This window comes from Panthera leo, chromosome A1 (assembly GCF_018350215.1).
Source record: "Panthera leo isolate Ple1 chromosome A1, P.leo_Ple1_pat1.1, whole genome shotgun sequence".
Lineage (NCBI taxonomy): Eukaryota > Metazoa > Chordata > Mammalia > Carnivora > Felidae > Panthera > Panthera leo.
This window is the reverse complement of record NC_056679.1, coordinates 139,603,255-139,619,776: the sequence shown is the minus strand read 5'-3', so window position 1 is coordinate 139,619,776 and position 16,522 is coordinate 139,603,255. Positions and strand designations below refer to the sequence as shown.

The 16,522-nt window shown below is 36.4% G+C and overlaps 1 protein-coding gene and 1 non-coding gene across 5 annotated transcripts in view; both read left to right on the top strand.

Annotated features, from left to right (window-relative positions):
* CERT1 (ceramide transporter 1) overlaps positions 1-16,522 on the top strand; it is a 105,780-nt gene that overhangs the window by 26,059 nt on the left and 63,199 nt on the right. For all 4 annotated transcript variants that reach the window (XM_042941244.1, XM_042941249.1, XM_042941267.1 and 1 more), the window contains one exon: positions 12,515-12,631. In XM_042941244.1, the coding sequence (XP_042797178.1) occupies positions 12,515-12,631 (117 nt within the window). The remainder of the gene's footprint in view (positions 1-12,514; positions 12,632-16,522) is intronic.
* Positions 5,093-5,283, top strand: LOC122203065. The gene has a single exon (XR_006195064.1). It is a non-coding gene; the product is annotated as a U2 spliceosomal RNA (small nuclear RNA).

Below are 16,522 nucleotides of genomic sequence, written 5' to 3'. Positions count from 1 at the left end.
AAAAATCTTCCAACTTGATTCTCCTCATTTTGATTCTCTGCTAAAACTTTCAGATTATCATGATTTTTCTGGGTGGAATTCTTACAAGGAATGCATTTACCAGAAAATGGAAATGTCTGCTTACCATAGCATTTATTCCTCCCTGTAAATCATATGATATTTTCCTTGATACCTATGTTCATTGATAGTTTCTACATTTACATAGCACTATTTTCATTCCTTACACTGGGGACTTTCCCAAGATCATACCATCTATGTTAGATTCTGAATATAGCCAGCTGGCCTGCTTTAATGCCTCTGTCATTGGCCTGTACAAGTGATGATAATCTTATGTGGTTCACTTTGAACATTTTGTTGAATATCTTTTTCTTTTCACTTTAAAAAAACTTTAAATTTGAAATAATTGTACTTATACAGAAACTTGCAGAATGGAACCAGAGGTTTTATTTATCCTTCATCCAGTTTCCCTGCATCGTAAGATCTTACATAGCTGTAGTACAGTTCAAAACCCAGAAGTTGATATTGGTACAACCCACAGACCGTATTCACATTTTACCAGGTTTACGTGTACTCATTTGTGTGTATGTCTGTGTGCATGCATGCACATGTGTATGTAGTTGTATGCAGTTTTATCACTTGCAAAGATTCTTGTAACCACCATTACAGTAAAAATAGAGAACTGTTTCATCACCACAAAGATCCCTCATTCTACCCCTTTATAGGCTCTTCTGTCTCTCTCTTCTCTCCTTCCAGCCTTCTCTCTCATTCCTAACCCCTACAACCACTCATCTTTTCGTCAGTTCCGTACTTTTATCCTTTTGAAAATTTTATATAAATGGAATCACACAGTATATTACCTTGTGAGATTGGCTTTTTTCCTCAGTATGAGTAAGATGCACCAGGCTATTGAATATGTCAATAATATGTTCCTTTTATTGCTAAGTAGTATATGTACCATAGTTTGTGTAACATGAACTAATCAAAGGACATTTGGTTTGCTTGCAATTGAGGGGCTGTTACTAATAAAGGTCTCATGAACAATTATGTGCATGATTTTGTGTGGACCTTAGTTTTCTGAATTTTGGTCTCCGCGTTCAGTAAATAAATATTTGTTCAATGTCAGTCACTGTCCTAGGGCCTGAATTATACTGGTGTACCTATTAGGGACTCTTGTACACAGTCTCTAATCACATATGTTTAATCACATATGTATGTAATCACACATGCCTGAACAGTATGTTTGGGCTCACATTTTATGTGTGCTTTTGTAACCTCTTTGTATCTTCCCACATATTAAGTTGTTCACTTTCCAGACTTTGGAAATACTGTTTTTGAATGGATATCTTCTACTCCGTTAGGAAATGAACATTTGCCATTTTTGGACTGCTATTGTATCATTCAGATGTCCACTCATGGAATCAGAAATCGCTGGAGATTTTTCAGCAGAAAGTGTTTAGAAGTAAACAAAAGAAACACTTTGTGGGTAGTGCATAGGTAGTAACTGCAGGAACCAGCTTTTATTCCTTGGGTCAGAGGAACGAAGGGACGAGGTTGGGGTTATCTGAACTTAGAAGTTGGAGGGAGAGCCCTGCCGAGTTGGGAGTTGGACTTATGAAGAGAAAGGTTTGCCCACTGGTGCTGGTACCAGTATCCCAGGAGCCTTTTGGGACTGAGGCTTAAACCTCTGAGTTGAAAGGACTGCCTGGTTAGTACTTTCAGAAGCTGAGACTCAGGCATCTGGAGATGGGAACACTGTTCATCTGCTATCTCAGAAGCTTAGAGGAAATGCACTGTGACATCTAGAAGAAGGATTATACCCAGTGTAGTTGGTATTAATATCTTCGTAGTTTGAAGGGGAATGCTGTAGAGCTCCACTTCACGTATCTAGTAAGTGGCCCTTGCACAGTTGATGCTGGTACATCTGAGGTGGCCAGCTAGTTCAGGGAGTTCTAAAAGAGGCTGGAGCCCGGAACTGATTACCATTTCCAGGACTAAGGACCTTTGCTAGACAAATGTTGATGGAAACGGTATGTAACAAAAAACACAGGCTTTTTCTGCCTTCCTCCTGGCTTCCAGTCTCTGGCTAGAATGGTGCCCATACTGAACCAACAAAGAAGACTAATAGAGGGGAAATGTATTTTGCCGTATCCCAGTCCCAGTAGCATAAAATAATATAGAAGGGTGGATTTAAGAGAGCCGATATGGTTAATAAGAAGTGGCAAGCTCATTATCAAATGAGCTTTTAAAGAATTCCCTGCTATGAGTCTGAATAGGTCTTCTCAATGAATCTGCAAAAACCAGAGTCTCATTTTCCCCTCTCACCCTAGCATCCCTCCAGCCCATCAACTCCCCTTGTTACATGATTATACATATTATGTTATATATTATTACATATAATATGTTATTGTTATGTATATTATGCATTATACATTATTAATGAATTATTATATACATTATATGTTTTATATGTTATATATTATGTATATTATGTTATTACATATTATACATATTACATGTGAATTAGGCCTAGGTAATCAGGCTGCTGATACATACCCTCCCCCACCTCTACTGCCCCTTGTCTCCCCCAGCCCTACCTTGATTGTGAAGCAGGATCTTAAAGAGAAGCAATGACAGAAAGGTTTTCTTATGATAATATTGGCAACTGCAGCATCCAGTTTCTAGGAGCAGCAGTGCCACTAGTGGCTTCCAGGGTCCAGAAGAGGAAGCGGCCTGTCTGTACAGTTGACACCGTGGGGTGCAATCTCAGAGTTCTCTCTCTTACCTAGTCTCCCCTGGCTCCTTTCCATTTTCTGACCTCGTTTATTTATATTTCTTAGCAATATGAGCTGCCTGATACTTTCAAAAGAAACTTCTTCAGTGAGCAAGCATCAGTTTCTCTTACTTGTAATTTAGAGCAATGTTTGATGTCTTTTATTTGAATCTGGTAGGCTTTATTTATTTTCTGGCTGAACAAAGATATTTTAATATTTTGCATTTGTTTGTAAAAAAAATTAGATGCTCAGCTTAGATAATTTTGTCTTTAACCTCAGTGAGCATTGGACAGGATATTTGGCAATGAGTAGAATAAGGGTGAAATCTCGATTGTGGTGGTACTAGGTGGCTAAAACTAAATAGAAAAACCAGCCAGGCACCTTCCTGACCAACAGAACCTGACAAAGGTTGTGGTACAACCAGGGCTGATGGAAAATGAGTAGGGAACCACAGAGGAGAAACCAGAGAAGGGCAACTCAAAGTTGTGTAAAAAGTCTACCCAAGTCTCTAGTTGACTCCTAAACAATGTATGTGGGAGACAGATAGAAAGTAGTCTTAAAATGTGATCTGAGTCACTGCCACCATGGGAGAGATGTGGGGGAGCTAAAGCTGCTTTCAAGAACATTTGCCATTTTTTTAACTGTAGGTACCAAGAGAAGGAATGTAGTTAGTGAGGAGATAATCCAGAAAAAAAGAGCCAGAGAAAGGGAACCCCAAATGTAAAACTCGGTCCAAATTTGTACCTGACCTTTCATTTGTGTGTGCACAGGCCAGACTGAAAGTACTCTAAACTGAGACCCTAGCTGCTGCCCATTGAACACATGACAGAATTAGCAATTTGGGTCTGAGCATGTTAATTGCCTGCTGAAACAAAAACAGAATTTTTCAGAGTAAAACAGAATCCAGAGTTCACAACCTAACATTCACAGTTTTCAGGGTCAACTCAAAATTACTCAAGATACAAAAAGCCAGGAAATTACAGCACATTCTCAAGGGAAAAGACATGAACCAAGGCCAAATTCAAGATGAGCAAGATGAATTATCTGATAGGGATTTTAAAGCAGGTTGTATGTTTGTGTGAGGTAAAAGAAAATAGGCTTGTAATGAATGAAAAGGTAGACCATTTCAGCAGAGAAAAAGAAAACATAGAACCGATGGGAATTTTAGAACCATGAAGAATGATATCTGAAATAAAAACCATTCACTGTCTGGAATTTATAGTAGAGATGACAGAAAATAATTAGGATTTTGAATATACATCAAAAGAAGTCATTTTTTTTAATGTTTATTCATTTTCGAGAGGCAGGGGAAGGACAAAGAGAGGGGAAGACACCGAGTCCAAAGCAGGCTCCAGGCTCCGAGCTATCAGTACAGAGCCTGATGTGGGGCTTAAATTCACAAGCCATGAGATCATGACCTGAGCCAAAGTCAAATGCTTAATTCACTGAGCCACTTAGGCACCCCCAAGTAGTCATTCTTAACCCAATTTTTATTTTGTTTTGTTTTATTTTAAATGAGCAGAATTAAATGGGTTTTAGGAGTCTTCAGAGAGAAAAGAAAGTGAAAAAATATTTGAAGAAATTATAGTAAAACTTTCCAAATTTGGTGAAGAATGTAAATTTATATATTTGAGAAGCTCAACCGACAATAGGACAAATTGAAACCGGATACATCATAGTCAAACTGTTGAAAACTAAAGATAAAAAATCCTGAACTTAGCTATAGAAAAATGACACATAAATGGGGACATTCAAACTACTGTATACTTCTCCTTAGAGATCATGGAGGCTAGAAGACATCTTATAATGGATTCAGTGAAGATACTCTTCAAAAAGGAAGTGAAATAAAGATATTTTTAGATAAAGGAAAACTAAGAGAACTTGTGGGCAGACGACCTGTGCTACAAGAGATGCTAAGGGAACTTTTTCAAGCTGGAGAGAAATACACCAGAGGTAAACAGGTCTTTAGGAACTAATGAAGAACATCAGAAAAAGTGAATATGTGTTGGTAATTATAGGATTATTTTTCCCTTTTAATGCTTTTAAGATACAGAAAATCTGAATAAGCCAGATCTAAAAACCTGAACTTAATATCTCCCTACCAAGAAAACCTGTCCACATGATTTCCCTGGTATGTTGTTTAATACATCCAAAGAAATAGTTCCAATCTTATACAAACTCTTTCCTACACTTTCCTACACAGCGTAGGTGTGAAACCTAAACCTGATGAAGACATCACAAGAATATTAGAGCTCTATGGTAGACATAGATACCATATTCTTTTATAAAATACTAGCAAATCAATAGTAGAAGAATTATGTATAACTTCTCAGCCTTTTGGCTAAGATTATGTGTAGTATCTATTCTTATCAGTTTAATATTTGATACATCCTCTATCCACGGACAATATAGTAGATGGATTTTTGGAGCAGGGAGATGGAATAGGAGGTTCTTCCATCCACTCCACACATTGACCTTGTATTGCAGTTCCTCCAGGCATGTTGCACTGCCTGCACCCTCAGGACAAAAACAAAAAAGTGGATTATATATAATGAACAAACAAATGTACTTTATCTTAGGAATTAGAGGTTAATTTAATGTAGCAAATCAATCATTATAATTCACCAGTTTTTTAATTTTATTTAAAGCCAAGTTGGTTAACATATACTGTAATAATGGTTTCAGTAGAATCTAGTGATTCATCACTTACATATAACACCCACTGCTCATCCCAACAAGTGCCCTCCTTAATGCCCATCACCCATTTAGCCCACCCTCACCTAATACCCCTCCAGCAACCCTGTTTGTTCTCTGTATTTAAGAGTCTCTTGTGGTTTGCTTGCCTCTTTTTATATTACTTTTCCTTCCCTTCCCTGTGTTCATCTGTTTTGTTTCTTAAATTCTACATATGAGTGAAATCATACAATATTTATCTTTCACTGACTGTCTTGTTTTGCTTAGCATAATAAATTCTAGTTCCACCCATGTTGTTGCAAATGGCAAGATTACATTTTTTTATTCCGTTGTATAGTAAAACCTTGGATTGTGAGTAACTTGTTCTGCAAGTGTTCCACAAGAGAGGCAAACATTTTTAATAAATTTTAACTTGATAAATGAACAATGTCTTGCAATACAAGTAGTACGTGACTGACATCACATGATCACAAATGAGCCAGTGGTTCTTCTTTCTCTCTCTCTCTCTCTCTCTCTCCCTCTCTCTCTCCCTCTCTCTCTCCCTCTCTCTCTCTCTGTCTCTCTCTCTCTCTCTCTCTCGCTGTTGAATTGTGGGTGATGGTCTCCCATGCTTGGATACTCCGTCTCAGGCCACGGTGTTTGACAGAAATCAGTGATTTTCCAGTACGTTGGAAGACGCCCACAAATGGCACTAGTGTAGTTTTTGTCACTTCAAAGCACCTGTGGACAGTCCTTTGCTTTTCTATACAAGACTAAGCTTAGAAATGCTTTACTTCATTTTAGTCAGGCTGCCTGCAGATATAGACCCTTTCCTCTGCTGCTTTATTGCCAATTACTCTAAATACGGTATTTGACGAGAGTATATTAATACTGTAGTGTAGTCAACATCTGTGCAAGCATATACAATGACCCCCAGGAAGAAAAAGATTCCATTGAGCCAACAAATAGCAGTGATTCTGTTAGCGATAGTGAAAGTTGTCCTCCTCTCTCTTGTCTCCCTCCCACCAGCCATGAAGGTTTTCAAAGGTAAGTGCAGGTTAATTTGTCTATTTTTCTCTATATTTTGTATCATATTACAATATTGTCATCATTTTTTATGGGTATTTTGGGGTTGTAGAACGAATCATCTGAGTTTCCATTATTTCTTGTGGGGAAATTCACTTTGATATGCAAGTGCTTTGGATTACAAGCATGTTTCCTGAACAAATTATGCTCACAAACTAAGGTTTTATACCACATCTTTATCCATTCATCAGTCAATGGACATTTGGGCTCTTTCCATAATTTGGCTTTTGTTGATAGCACTGCTATAAACATTGGGGTGCATGTGCCCCTTCGGATAATACCTGATAGTGCAAATGCTGGGTCATAGGGTAGCTCTATTTAAACATTTTTTTTGTTTTGTTTTTTCAGAGAGAGAGAAAACATGAGCAGGAAAGGGATAGAGAGAGGGGAGAGAGAATCCCAAGCAGGCTCTATGCCATCATTGTGGAACCCAGTGCAGGGCTTGATCTCACAAACCATGAGAGCATGTCCTGAGCCCAAATCCAGTTGGACGCTTAACCAACTGAGCCTCCCAGGTGCTCCTATTTTTAATTATTTGAGGAACTTCCATACTTTTTTCCAGAGTAGCTGCATCAGTTTTCATTCCCACCAGCAGTACAAAAGTGTTCTCCTTTCTCCCTATCCTCGCCAACATCTATTGTTTCTTGAGTTGTTAATTTTAGTCATTCTGACAGGTTTGAGGTGGTATCTCATTGTTTCCTGATTTGTATTTCCCTGATGTAATTCAACATTTTAACAAACTAAAGACAAAAATTCGTAACAAATTTCAATAGATCAAAAAGGTTTTGACAAAATCCCAATATTCATTTAAATTGAAAAAAAAAATTCTTAGGGAACTAGAAGTAGAAAGGAATATCAGCCTAATGAAGCGCATCTACAAAAACACATAGTTTAACATCATGCTCAATGGTGAAATATTTTATGCTTTTCTCCTAAGATTAGGGTCAGGGCAAGAATGTATGTGCCCTTATCACTTCAGTTTTAACATTGTATTTGGTCATCCTAGTCATTTCAGTATGGCAAGAAAAAAGATCTAAAAGGGCATAAAGATCAGAAAGCCAGAAGAAAAACTTTGCAGTAGCATCAAGGTTTTGTAGATATTTTTAGGTGTAAAATAGGTGTTATAGGTGTTGGAAGTACTAAGTGAATTTTGCAAAATCATAGAATATACAGTTAATATACAATTATGAGATCTATTATATACCATAAGCAGTGAAATTTTGAAAACAATTCCATGTACAGTAACATAACAAGACTTAGGAATCAGTCCTGCATTATGGATTGGACATGTATAATACAGGCTACGTGAGATTATTGAGAGAAATTAAAGAAGACATGAATAACTGGAGAAATGCCCATGGATTAGAAGGCTCAGTATTGTTAAGAGGTCACACCTTTCCATATTAATCTATAGAAAAATCTATGGAATTCCTGCAACCTGGTACTAAATGTTCTTGGAAATACAATGTGAAATGCAAACTACCTAGATTAGCCCAAATAGGTTTTAAAAGGGGAGTAGAGTTTGAAGACATACACTACATGATTTCAAGACTGATTATTGGGCAGCAATAATTTGGTGTTGGGAGTGAGAATAGACTTCTTTTTTTTTTTTTTTTTAAGGATTTTATTTTTAAGTAATCTCTACACCCAGCGTGGGGCTCAAACTTACAACCCCCAGATCAAGAGTTGCATGCTGTACTGACTAAGCCAGCCAGGTGCCCCAAGAGTAGACATATAGGTCAATGGAACAGAACAGAGGCCAGAAGTAAACCCAAGCAAGGATGAGGAGTAACTGGACTTTGATAGGCTGCTGGTGAGAATGTAAAATGATACAACTAATTTTTGGCAGTTCCTTAAATATATAGTCACTTTATAAGCCAGGCATTCCACTCTAGGTCAGGAGAAGTGAAAATGTATGTCCCTACAAAGATATGAATTTTCACAACAAATTTATTCAAAATAACCAAGAAGTGAAAGCAATTGTCCATCAACAAGTAAATAAATAAGCAATATGAAGCTCACTAAAATTTTAGTTGACTTTGAGTTTGTTTCTATGTCTTCTCACACTCTGTCCACTGAGTTTAACCTTTCAGAGAGTCTTTCATTCTACTTGTGCCAACACCAGAGAAATCTCTTCTAAAGTATCCTGTGGTACTGTTCTAGACTTTTGGGTCTTTTCTATAATGCTGCTTCTGGAATTTTCCTTATTGTCTTCTTGGGAAGTCCCTTTGCTTCTTCTTTTCATGGATCTCAAATACTTCTTGCTTCTCTTTGTTACTCCCTCATTTTACTGATGCATATCTCCCAGGTTTGAAAGATAAATTTTTATTTATCTTCATGGTTTAGAACTTTCATACCAATTAAGTGCCTGGGTGTGAAACCCTTAAATATCATTACTATATGCCTTTTTTCTTGGACTAAATTTTCTCATGGAAGAATCTTCCTATAGACAGAAGAGGATGGAAGGAGAGAGTGTGAGTGCTAGGTTTCTGGGAGTCAAGTAGGGGAAAGATCTTTAGTATAAATACTTTCTGATTTGCTTTTTTTTTTCCCTTTCCCTACACCCCACACCCACTGCTGTGTAAGACTGTCCCTACTTCTTACACCTGTCTGATACCATCTCTCTGAGGGCTAAGGGTGGGGCTTCTAACACTGTACAGTGGTAGGTGAGTAGTCACCAATGCTTGGGATTCCAGGAATCTAGTTGTACCTTTTAATGACTCTTGGTCAGTTTTGTTTTCAGCTCCACCCTTGCCTTTACCTTTATGGCTACCTGATGCTTCCAGTTCCCTTGCTTTTCCATAATTGCATACAAACTGGCTTGATTCTTTTGCCTTCTTTTTTCTTGTAGATGTTTAATTTTCAGTTTTTTTCAAGCCTGCTGTCAGTTACCACATTCTACTTTTAAATTTTGTTGAAAACTTTTCTTTTTTTTTTTTTTCTTTGTGGATTTATGCCTCTTGTTCCTATAAGGTTATTTTGGCAGATAATGGATGCTTTGGGCTGAATGTTTGTGTCCTCCCCAACCTCATGTGTTGAAGCCTTAATTCTCATTGTGATAGTAATCAGAGGTGGGGCAGGGCCTTTGGGAGATAATTGGGTTTAGATGAGGTCGTGACACCGAAGTCTACATGATGACATTGGTATCCTTATGAGGAGATGAAGAGACCAGAGAGCTCTCCTTCTTCTCCACATGAGGACACAGCTGGAAGGCAACCATCTGCAAACCAGAAAGAGGGCCCTGACAAACACCCCACCATGCTGGCACTGATCTGGACTTGTAGCCTCCAGAACTGTGAGAAATTTCTATTTAAGCTACCCACTTTATGGTTTTTGTGTTATAGAATCCCAAAGAACTAAGACAAACCAAGACAGGTATAAGTGCCATTTTACTTTTTGGTATATTTTCTGTCCTTAACAATGAATGTTGACATGGTAAAGTATGAGGTCCACCTACATTTTCCTTGATGTTTTCCTTTCTGATGTTGGCTTTCTTCTATTGCGTGCATTCTCAGTGGGGGCACAGCTTGGTTTTGGGGAGAGTGAGATAAACTCACTTGTGTTAATTGCAATTGTGTTTGAATGAAACAATTATTGATTATATGTTGGGAGGGTTGTATGTGTGTTGACACAATATATAAGCTCGATTGCTTAGACTTCAATTTATTCTCTTTTGGGGGGGGTATTGCCACATTTAAAAAAAATTTTTTTTAATGTTTATTTATTTTTGAGAGAGAGAGAGAGAGAGTGTGTCTGCGGGGGAAGAGCAGAGAAGGAGACACAGAATCTGAAACAGGCTCCAGGCTCTGCGCTGTCAGTACAGAGCCTGATACAGGCTCTGTAAACCACGAGATCATGACCTGAGCTGAAAATTTGATGGAGCCCCCAGGCACCTCTAGACTTCAATTTATTCTCTTAAACACATTCTCTTAAGAAGTTCGTAATTTTCTTTACACTATAGATCTAGCTTCCCTCACTTTTTCGCATTTTGGGAATTCTGTGTTCACAGACTATGTATTATCTGACAATTGGTGCGTCCCTCTTTTCTGCCACCTGCCTGTCAGATTGCTGATGGTAGAACTGGCTAACTGTACATTTTCTGTCAACTACCACCTCTGTGTATAGGTATCAAGATACTGCATCTCATAGTAAGTTTTCAAATTCTTTAATTCCACCTTCTAGATTATCATTTTATTCCATTTCTCTGTAACTATTAAAAGCTTGACATTTTTCTGCATTTCTAAACTTTGAAAGAGGGAGACGAGATCATAATTGGTATACTTTGGCAGATTTAGGAATTTGGCAAATCTTAAACACTGACTTCAGATTTTACTAAGTCACTCATATCCAAAGGAAGGCTAGCAGTGAGTTTCTCTTTTCAGGAATATTTTAATTGTGGCATTGTACTCATTGGAAGATTGTAAGGAAGTTTTGAAGATGTCAAAGAGGGAGGAAAAGCATTTGATGGAGAAACTAGTGAATTTTGAGCTAATAGGATCTTATTTTCTAAAGCTTTAAGGATGTTAAGCCCAATACAAACTGTAAAACATTTTGAGGAATGGTAGCTGGAAATAGAATGATTGTGAAGTGAAAGTTTAAAAACTTCTGGCCTATTTAGAACAGTAGACCTAATCAGTTAAATTATTTACTTGGTTCTTCAGATAGTGTGTATTCTTCCCTTCCTCCAAGAAACTTTTTTTAGGAACTGAATTCCATTCTTAAGACTTGAATGTTTGGCATTTCATTAAATTTCTAGTAATCATTGTATTTATGATTGTTAAGTATTGGTTTGTTTTTGTTTTTTTTTTTTATGTGTTTCTGTATTCTTAATTACTGAAGCAGGGTATGCATTGTCTTGTTTTTTCTTTTTCTTCTTTCTAGTATATTCTACCTCCCACCACAGTCTGAACTATGATGTCTAGCATATAGTGATTCAGAAAATACTTAATTTATATTCTTTAGCTAGTCAGAACCATGATTTGTTGTATTAATCTTAAAAGAGAAACTGTTTCATAATCTAAAAGACATTGTAGAGTCCAAATGTTTTTCCTAAACAAACACATAAGGTGATAAAAGATTGATACTGTTAAAGGGAGGAAAGAATAAACAAACCTTAGAAATACAATATGTAGATTCTGTTTATCAAATAAGTTAATTATTACATTAGGCAGGGAGAACTTTTTCCCCTCTATAGATAAAATTGTTCACAGGAGAAGAAATTGATTGACTCTCAATACTCTGGTAAAAGAAGAGGTGGTATATGTGATAGGGTCCTGTCATATTTGAATTCATTTACTGGACAAAAGTCAAGGATATAAAATATTCATTTTAAAGAATGTGAAAGACTGAACCAAATAATTGATATTTTTATGAGATGTTTACATTTTGATATAGACAATCTCCTCTATCTAATAGAGGTCTGATGTAATATTTATTTTATTTTTCTTTTCATTCAAAACTCTCCTGGCTGTTACTATCAAAGATATTTAAAAAGCTAGAAGTTAATTTGAAATACTTGAGGGCAAATGTTAACATTATTTTGTCACAGAATGTGAAAATATTTTATCACATTGAATGAAATACAACTATTCATGATGAGCATTTACTTTTGAATGATAGAGGCAGGGGAAAAAGTAGTAAATATCATCCCTAAAACTTGGCCTATTTTGTGTGTGTGCTTTTGGTGGCATTCCCACTAGTTAAGCTAATTGAAAGCAGTTGATGAAAATATTAGCTCCGTTCTTTTTTTAAATATATTTACGTATCAACTCATTTATAAGAATAATGAATGAAACTTAGTTTTTGGTAACTATGCTCTTGTTGTGCTCTTTATGTGAGACGTCTTCAAAAAAAGTTATTTGAGTAGAAACAAAAGAATAACAGGCATCTTGCAACAGCCAGAATGTATATGTTCGTTTTTGCTATAGGGTGTAACACTTCTAAGAATATAATTAGCTTTTCATTTTCTACTGTTTTCTCCACAGCCTCATGATTTTGATGAATGTCGATTTGATATTAGTGTAAATGATAGCGTTTGGTATCTTCGTGCTCAGGATCCAGATCACAGACAACAATGGATAGATGCCATCGAACAGCACAAGGTAGGGTCTCCAATGTTTATCCATCCATGAAGGATTAAGCAAGAGACTGGTAGTAACTCTTTTAAAAAGTTTTTAAATGTAACGTGTTATTGAAAAGTTGAACAATATTTGAGTGGTAAAGATTAAAGCAGTACAGGTGTAAATTTTTTTTAATTTTTTAATGTTTATTTTTGAGAGAGAGAGAGAGAGTGTGTGAGCAGGAGAGGGTCAGAGAGAGACGAAGACACAGAATCTGAAGCAGGCTCCAGGCTCCGAGCTGCCAGCACAGAGCCTGATGCCGGACTCGAACTCACAAACCATGAGATCATGACCTGAGCCGAAGTCAGACACTTACAGGCGTCCCTATAAATTTTTGAACTAATTTTATTTCTAACACTTGAGTTGTTCTGAAGCAATTTGCTACAACAAATATTTTTATTTATTTTTTGAAGATCTAATTGACTTTGTTAAACAATACATGAGTCGGGTAGCACCCCATCTAGCAAGTTGAGAGGCACCCCAACAAATGTGTTTAATTATTAATTAAAAAAAATATGCCTTTTTAAAAATAAAACATATTCTTGATTTTTATACTTAGGATTTGCTTCATAGTTAATGCCTCTTTTATGATCTGGATAAAAGGACTTTTGAAATAATATTGGGTATAAAACCCTAATATTTAGAAACTTACATGTTAATTTTTGCAGTCCTCTATAGCTATTTGGGTAAATTCATAGTGTAAATATTTGTACATCACTTAATTTTTGTAAATAAGAAGCCATCTAATAATAAACCTTTAGAAAGTCTATCTTATGTAAATGTATAAGCCACATTGTAATTTAAAGCTGTGAATAATAATTGGTAAGTAGACTAAGTAGATATTAATAAATCTGTAGCATTAGTGAATTCAGTATATTATGATAAAACAAGGAATAGGGAAAGGTATAAATTCATGATGCTATTTCTGAGTGTGACTTAAGAAAACTTTGTGCTTTGCATACTTGTCTGTACTTGTTTACTTGGGTTTCACAGAGTTGTAGTTGAAACACCTGTTTTGGTCACTTAACAGATGCAAAACATGCACACATACAACATGCACACACACATAAACAAGAAGAACCTGTCTGATTTGAGGTACGACAGGCATTCTTTTTGGTATGAATCATGCATTAACTTTTATTTCTTGATTATTGATTATAAATTTTTCCTGGCATGAAGAAAATTGGCTGTAATGCCCATTTCTTTCCTCTCTGTTTTAGCTTTAGTTGAAAACTGGTTTAAAATTTTGTGTGTTGGGGTGCCTGGCTGGGGCAGTCCAAAGAATCTGCTACTCTTGATCTCGAAGTTGTGAGTGTAAGCCCCAAATTACGTGTAGAGATCATTTCAAAATAAAATCTTAGGGGCACCTGGGTGGCTCAGTCAGTTGGGCATCCGACTTCTGCTGAGGTCATGATCTCACCATTTGTGAATTCGAGCCCCGTGTCAGGCTCTGTGCTGACAGCTCAGAGCCTGGAACCTGCTTCGGATTCTATGTCTCTTTCTCTCTCTCTGCCCCTCCCTGCCTCCTACTCTGTCTCTCTCTGTCTCTCTCTGTCTCTCAAAAATAAATAAATGTAAAAAAATAAAATAAAATCTTAAAATCGTGTGAATGTTGGTTATTATATTATTCAGAAAAGAGTCTAAAAATTGAAAAAATGGCTAATAGTTTTCTATTATATAAAAAAGAGGTGAGCTAAAATCCCAGAATCTGAATGCTTTGAATCCAGGCTGACCTCGATTCAAACACTACATCCTGTGCTGTGTATGACATATGTGACTTTTGGCATGATAATTTACCTCTTCTTGGTGTGTATAAGTAATACATGAGATAATATATGTAAGATTACTTACCAGAGTGGCTGATATATTTTCTCATTTATGACAGTAAAAAAGAAAGGGCTTTATAGAGTGACAACTAAATTTACTAAATTATACCTGTTGTTTTTGACTGAAGTATTCTGCATTCAGTGAGAGTTGCTAAATGTGTATGCACATAAAGAGAGTAGCGTAGTTTGTGTATTTAATCAGGGCCAACCCTTTTACTAACAATTAAAGATATCATTTAGTAGAACTAATTTCTATATTTTTAACTGAGATGACTTTCAAAAGCTTAATCAGTTGATTAACTGATTAGTTGATTATAGGGATTTTTGTTTTCTGTTTTAAGCATATCTTATTTTGCTTGTTTTTCTTAGTAAAGCTGAACCTGAATTCTTTGCAGGTTCCCATTTTGTATTTTCTCCACAAGTGAAGGATGCCTAAAGCATATATTTCTTCTATCATTGATATCTTTGCATCATTGAACAATGGATAGGTTTAATCTGAGTTTTATTAGTGCAGTGTGACTTAAGCTGAGATAACAGATTTTTGGTGAACTTTAAGTTTTTAGAAAAAAGATTCAGCAGCAAGATTTCAGATACATTATGCAGACTTTTTCTTCCTGATTTCTAAAAATAGTTTATTCATAGACAAGGAGAAATCATTGTTAATTATAACTTTTATTAATAATTATTTAAGTGTAGGGGAGCCTGATGGCTCAGTCGATTAAGCATCATCCTACCCTTGATTTCAGCTCAGGTCCTGACCTCAGTCAGGGTTGTGAGATCAAGACCCTGTCTGGCTCCACACTGGGTGTGGTGCCTGCTTAAGATCCTTTCTCTCCCTCTCCCTTTGCCCCTCCCATGCTCATGCTCTTTCTCTAAAAAATAAATAAATAAATATATATATATATAATTTTTTTATATAAAATATGTGATATATGCCAACTAAGCAACATATCAATGAAAATTTAAATTGAATATGAATTCCAAAAATAAATTGTAATAGGAGGGAAAAAATTCAAATGGTATCTCCAAACATAACAGCAAAGTTTTTTTGGTTTCTTGTTGTTTTTTTCTGTAGACCAGAAACAGGGAGGCAGTGAGGATATATTTCCTAATTCATTCTTCACTATTACTAAAGAATATTACATATCAGAACCTAAATTTAGTAATTTTACTATTTTAGCATGCATTGTTATATTGATACTCAAAATTAATATCAAATTGTTAAAGCATGTTGATGATGATAGGAGCTACTACTTATTGAGGATCACCCGAGTATTAATGATTGCATTATGTACTCATGTGCTTTATATTCTCTCTGCTCGTCTGATAGGTGAGGGAAGTGTTGTGTTACAGTAGAGAAGATGGAGGTTTAGATTAAATTTAAGTAACTTGCATGAGACTCTACTACCTTTCAGTTCTTGGATGCTTAGGATTCAATTTTATGTTGATTCTGCTTTCACTCAGTTCCATTGGTAGACTGAGTATTTGGAAATCATTCCCATAAGCTCACCTCCTGCAGATTAGATCCGTTTATCATTTGAGTTCTACTGCCATATATATGCAAGACAAATACGAATTCATCTTTCTGCCCATGGGCTCTCAAAAAGAGCATTGTATTATTTGGTTACTGTTTGAGCAGTGGATTCTGGGGTCTGACAGATATGGGATTGAATCTTGGCACTACTGCTTATACTACATAATAACTGTGTGGCCTTGACAAGTTACTTAGTGGAGGAAAGATGACAGTATGCTGTATATATCCCCTCCCCCTCACATCACCCTCCCCACCCGCACAAAAACAAAACAAAATGATCAAGCAAGCAAAGTAGCCTAGTCATGATAAACCAAGAGTACTTCAGAATTGATAAATTCCCATCATTCCAGCTTATTCAGTTCAATTTACAGTTAATTCCTCATTTCACCACCTGCCCTTGTGAGGACACAGAACACTTGGAAGAGTGGGCCTTTTTCTCTTCTGATGTCATCAGATGGCCCTTCATTGCCTTTTCTTGCTATTGGGCCTCTGTTAGGGCTTTCCTGACAGGCT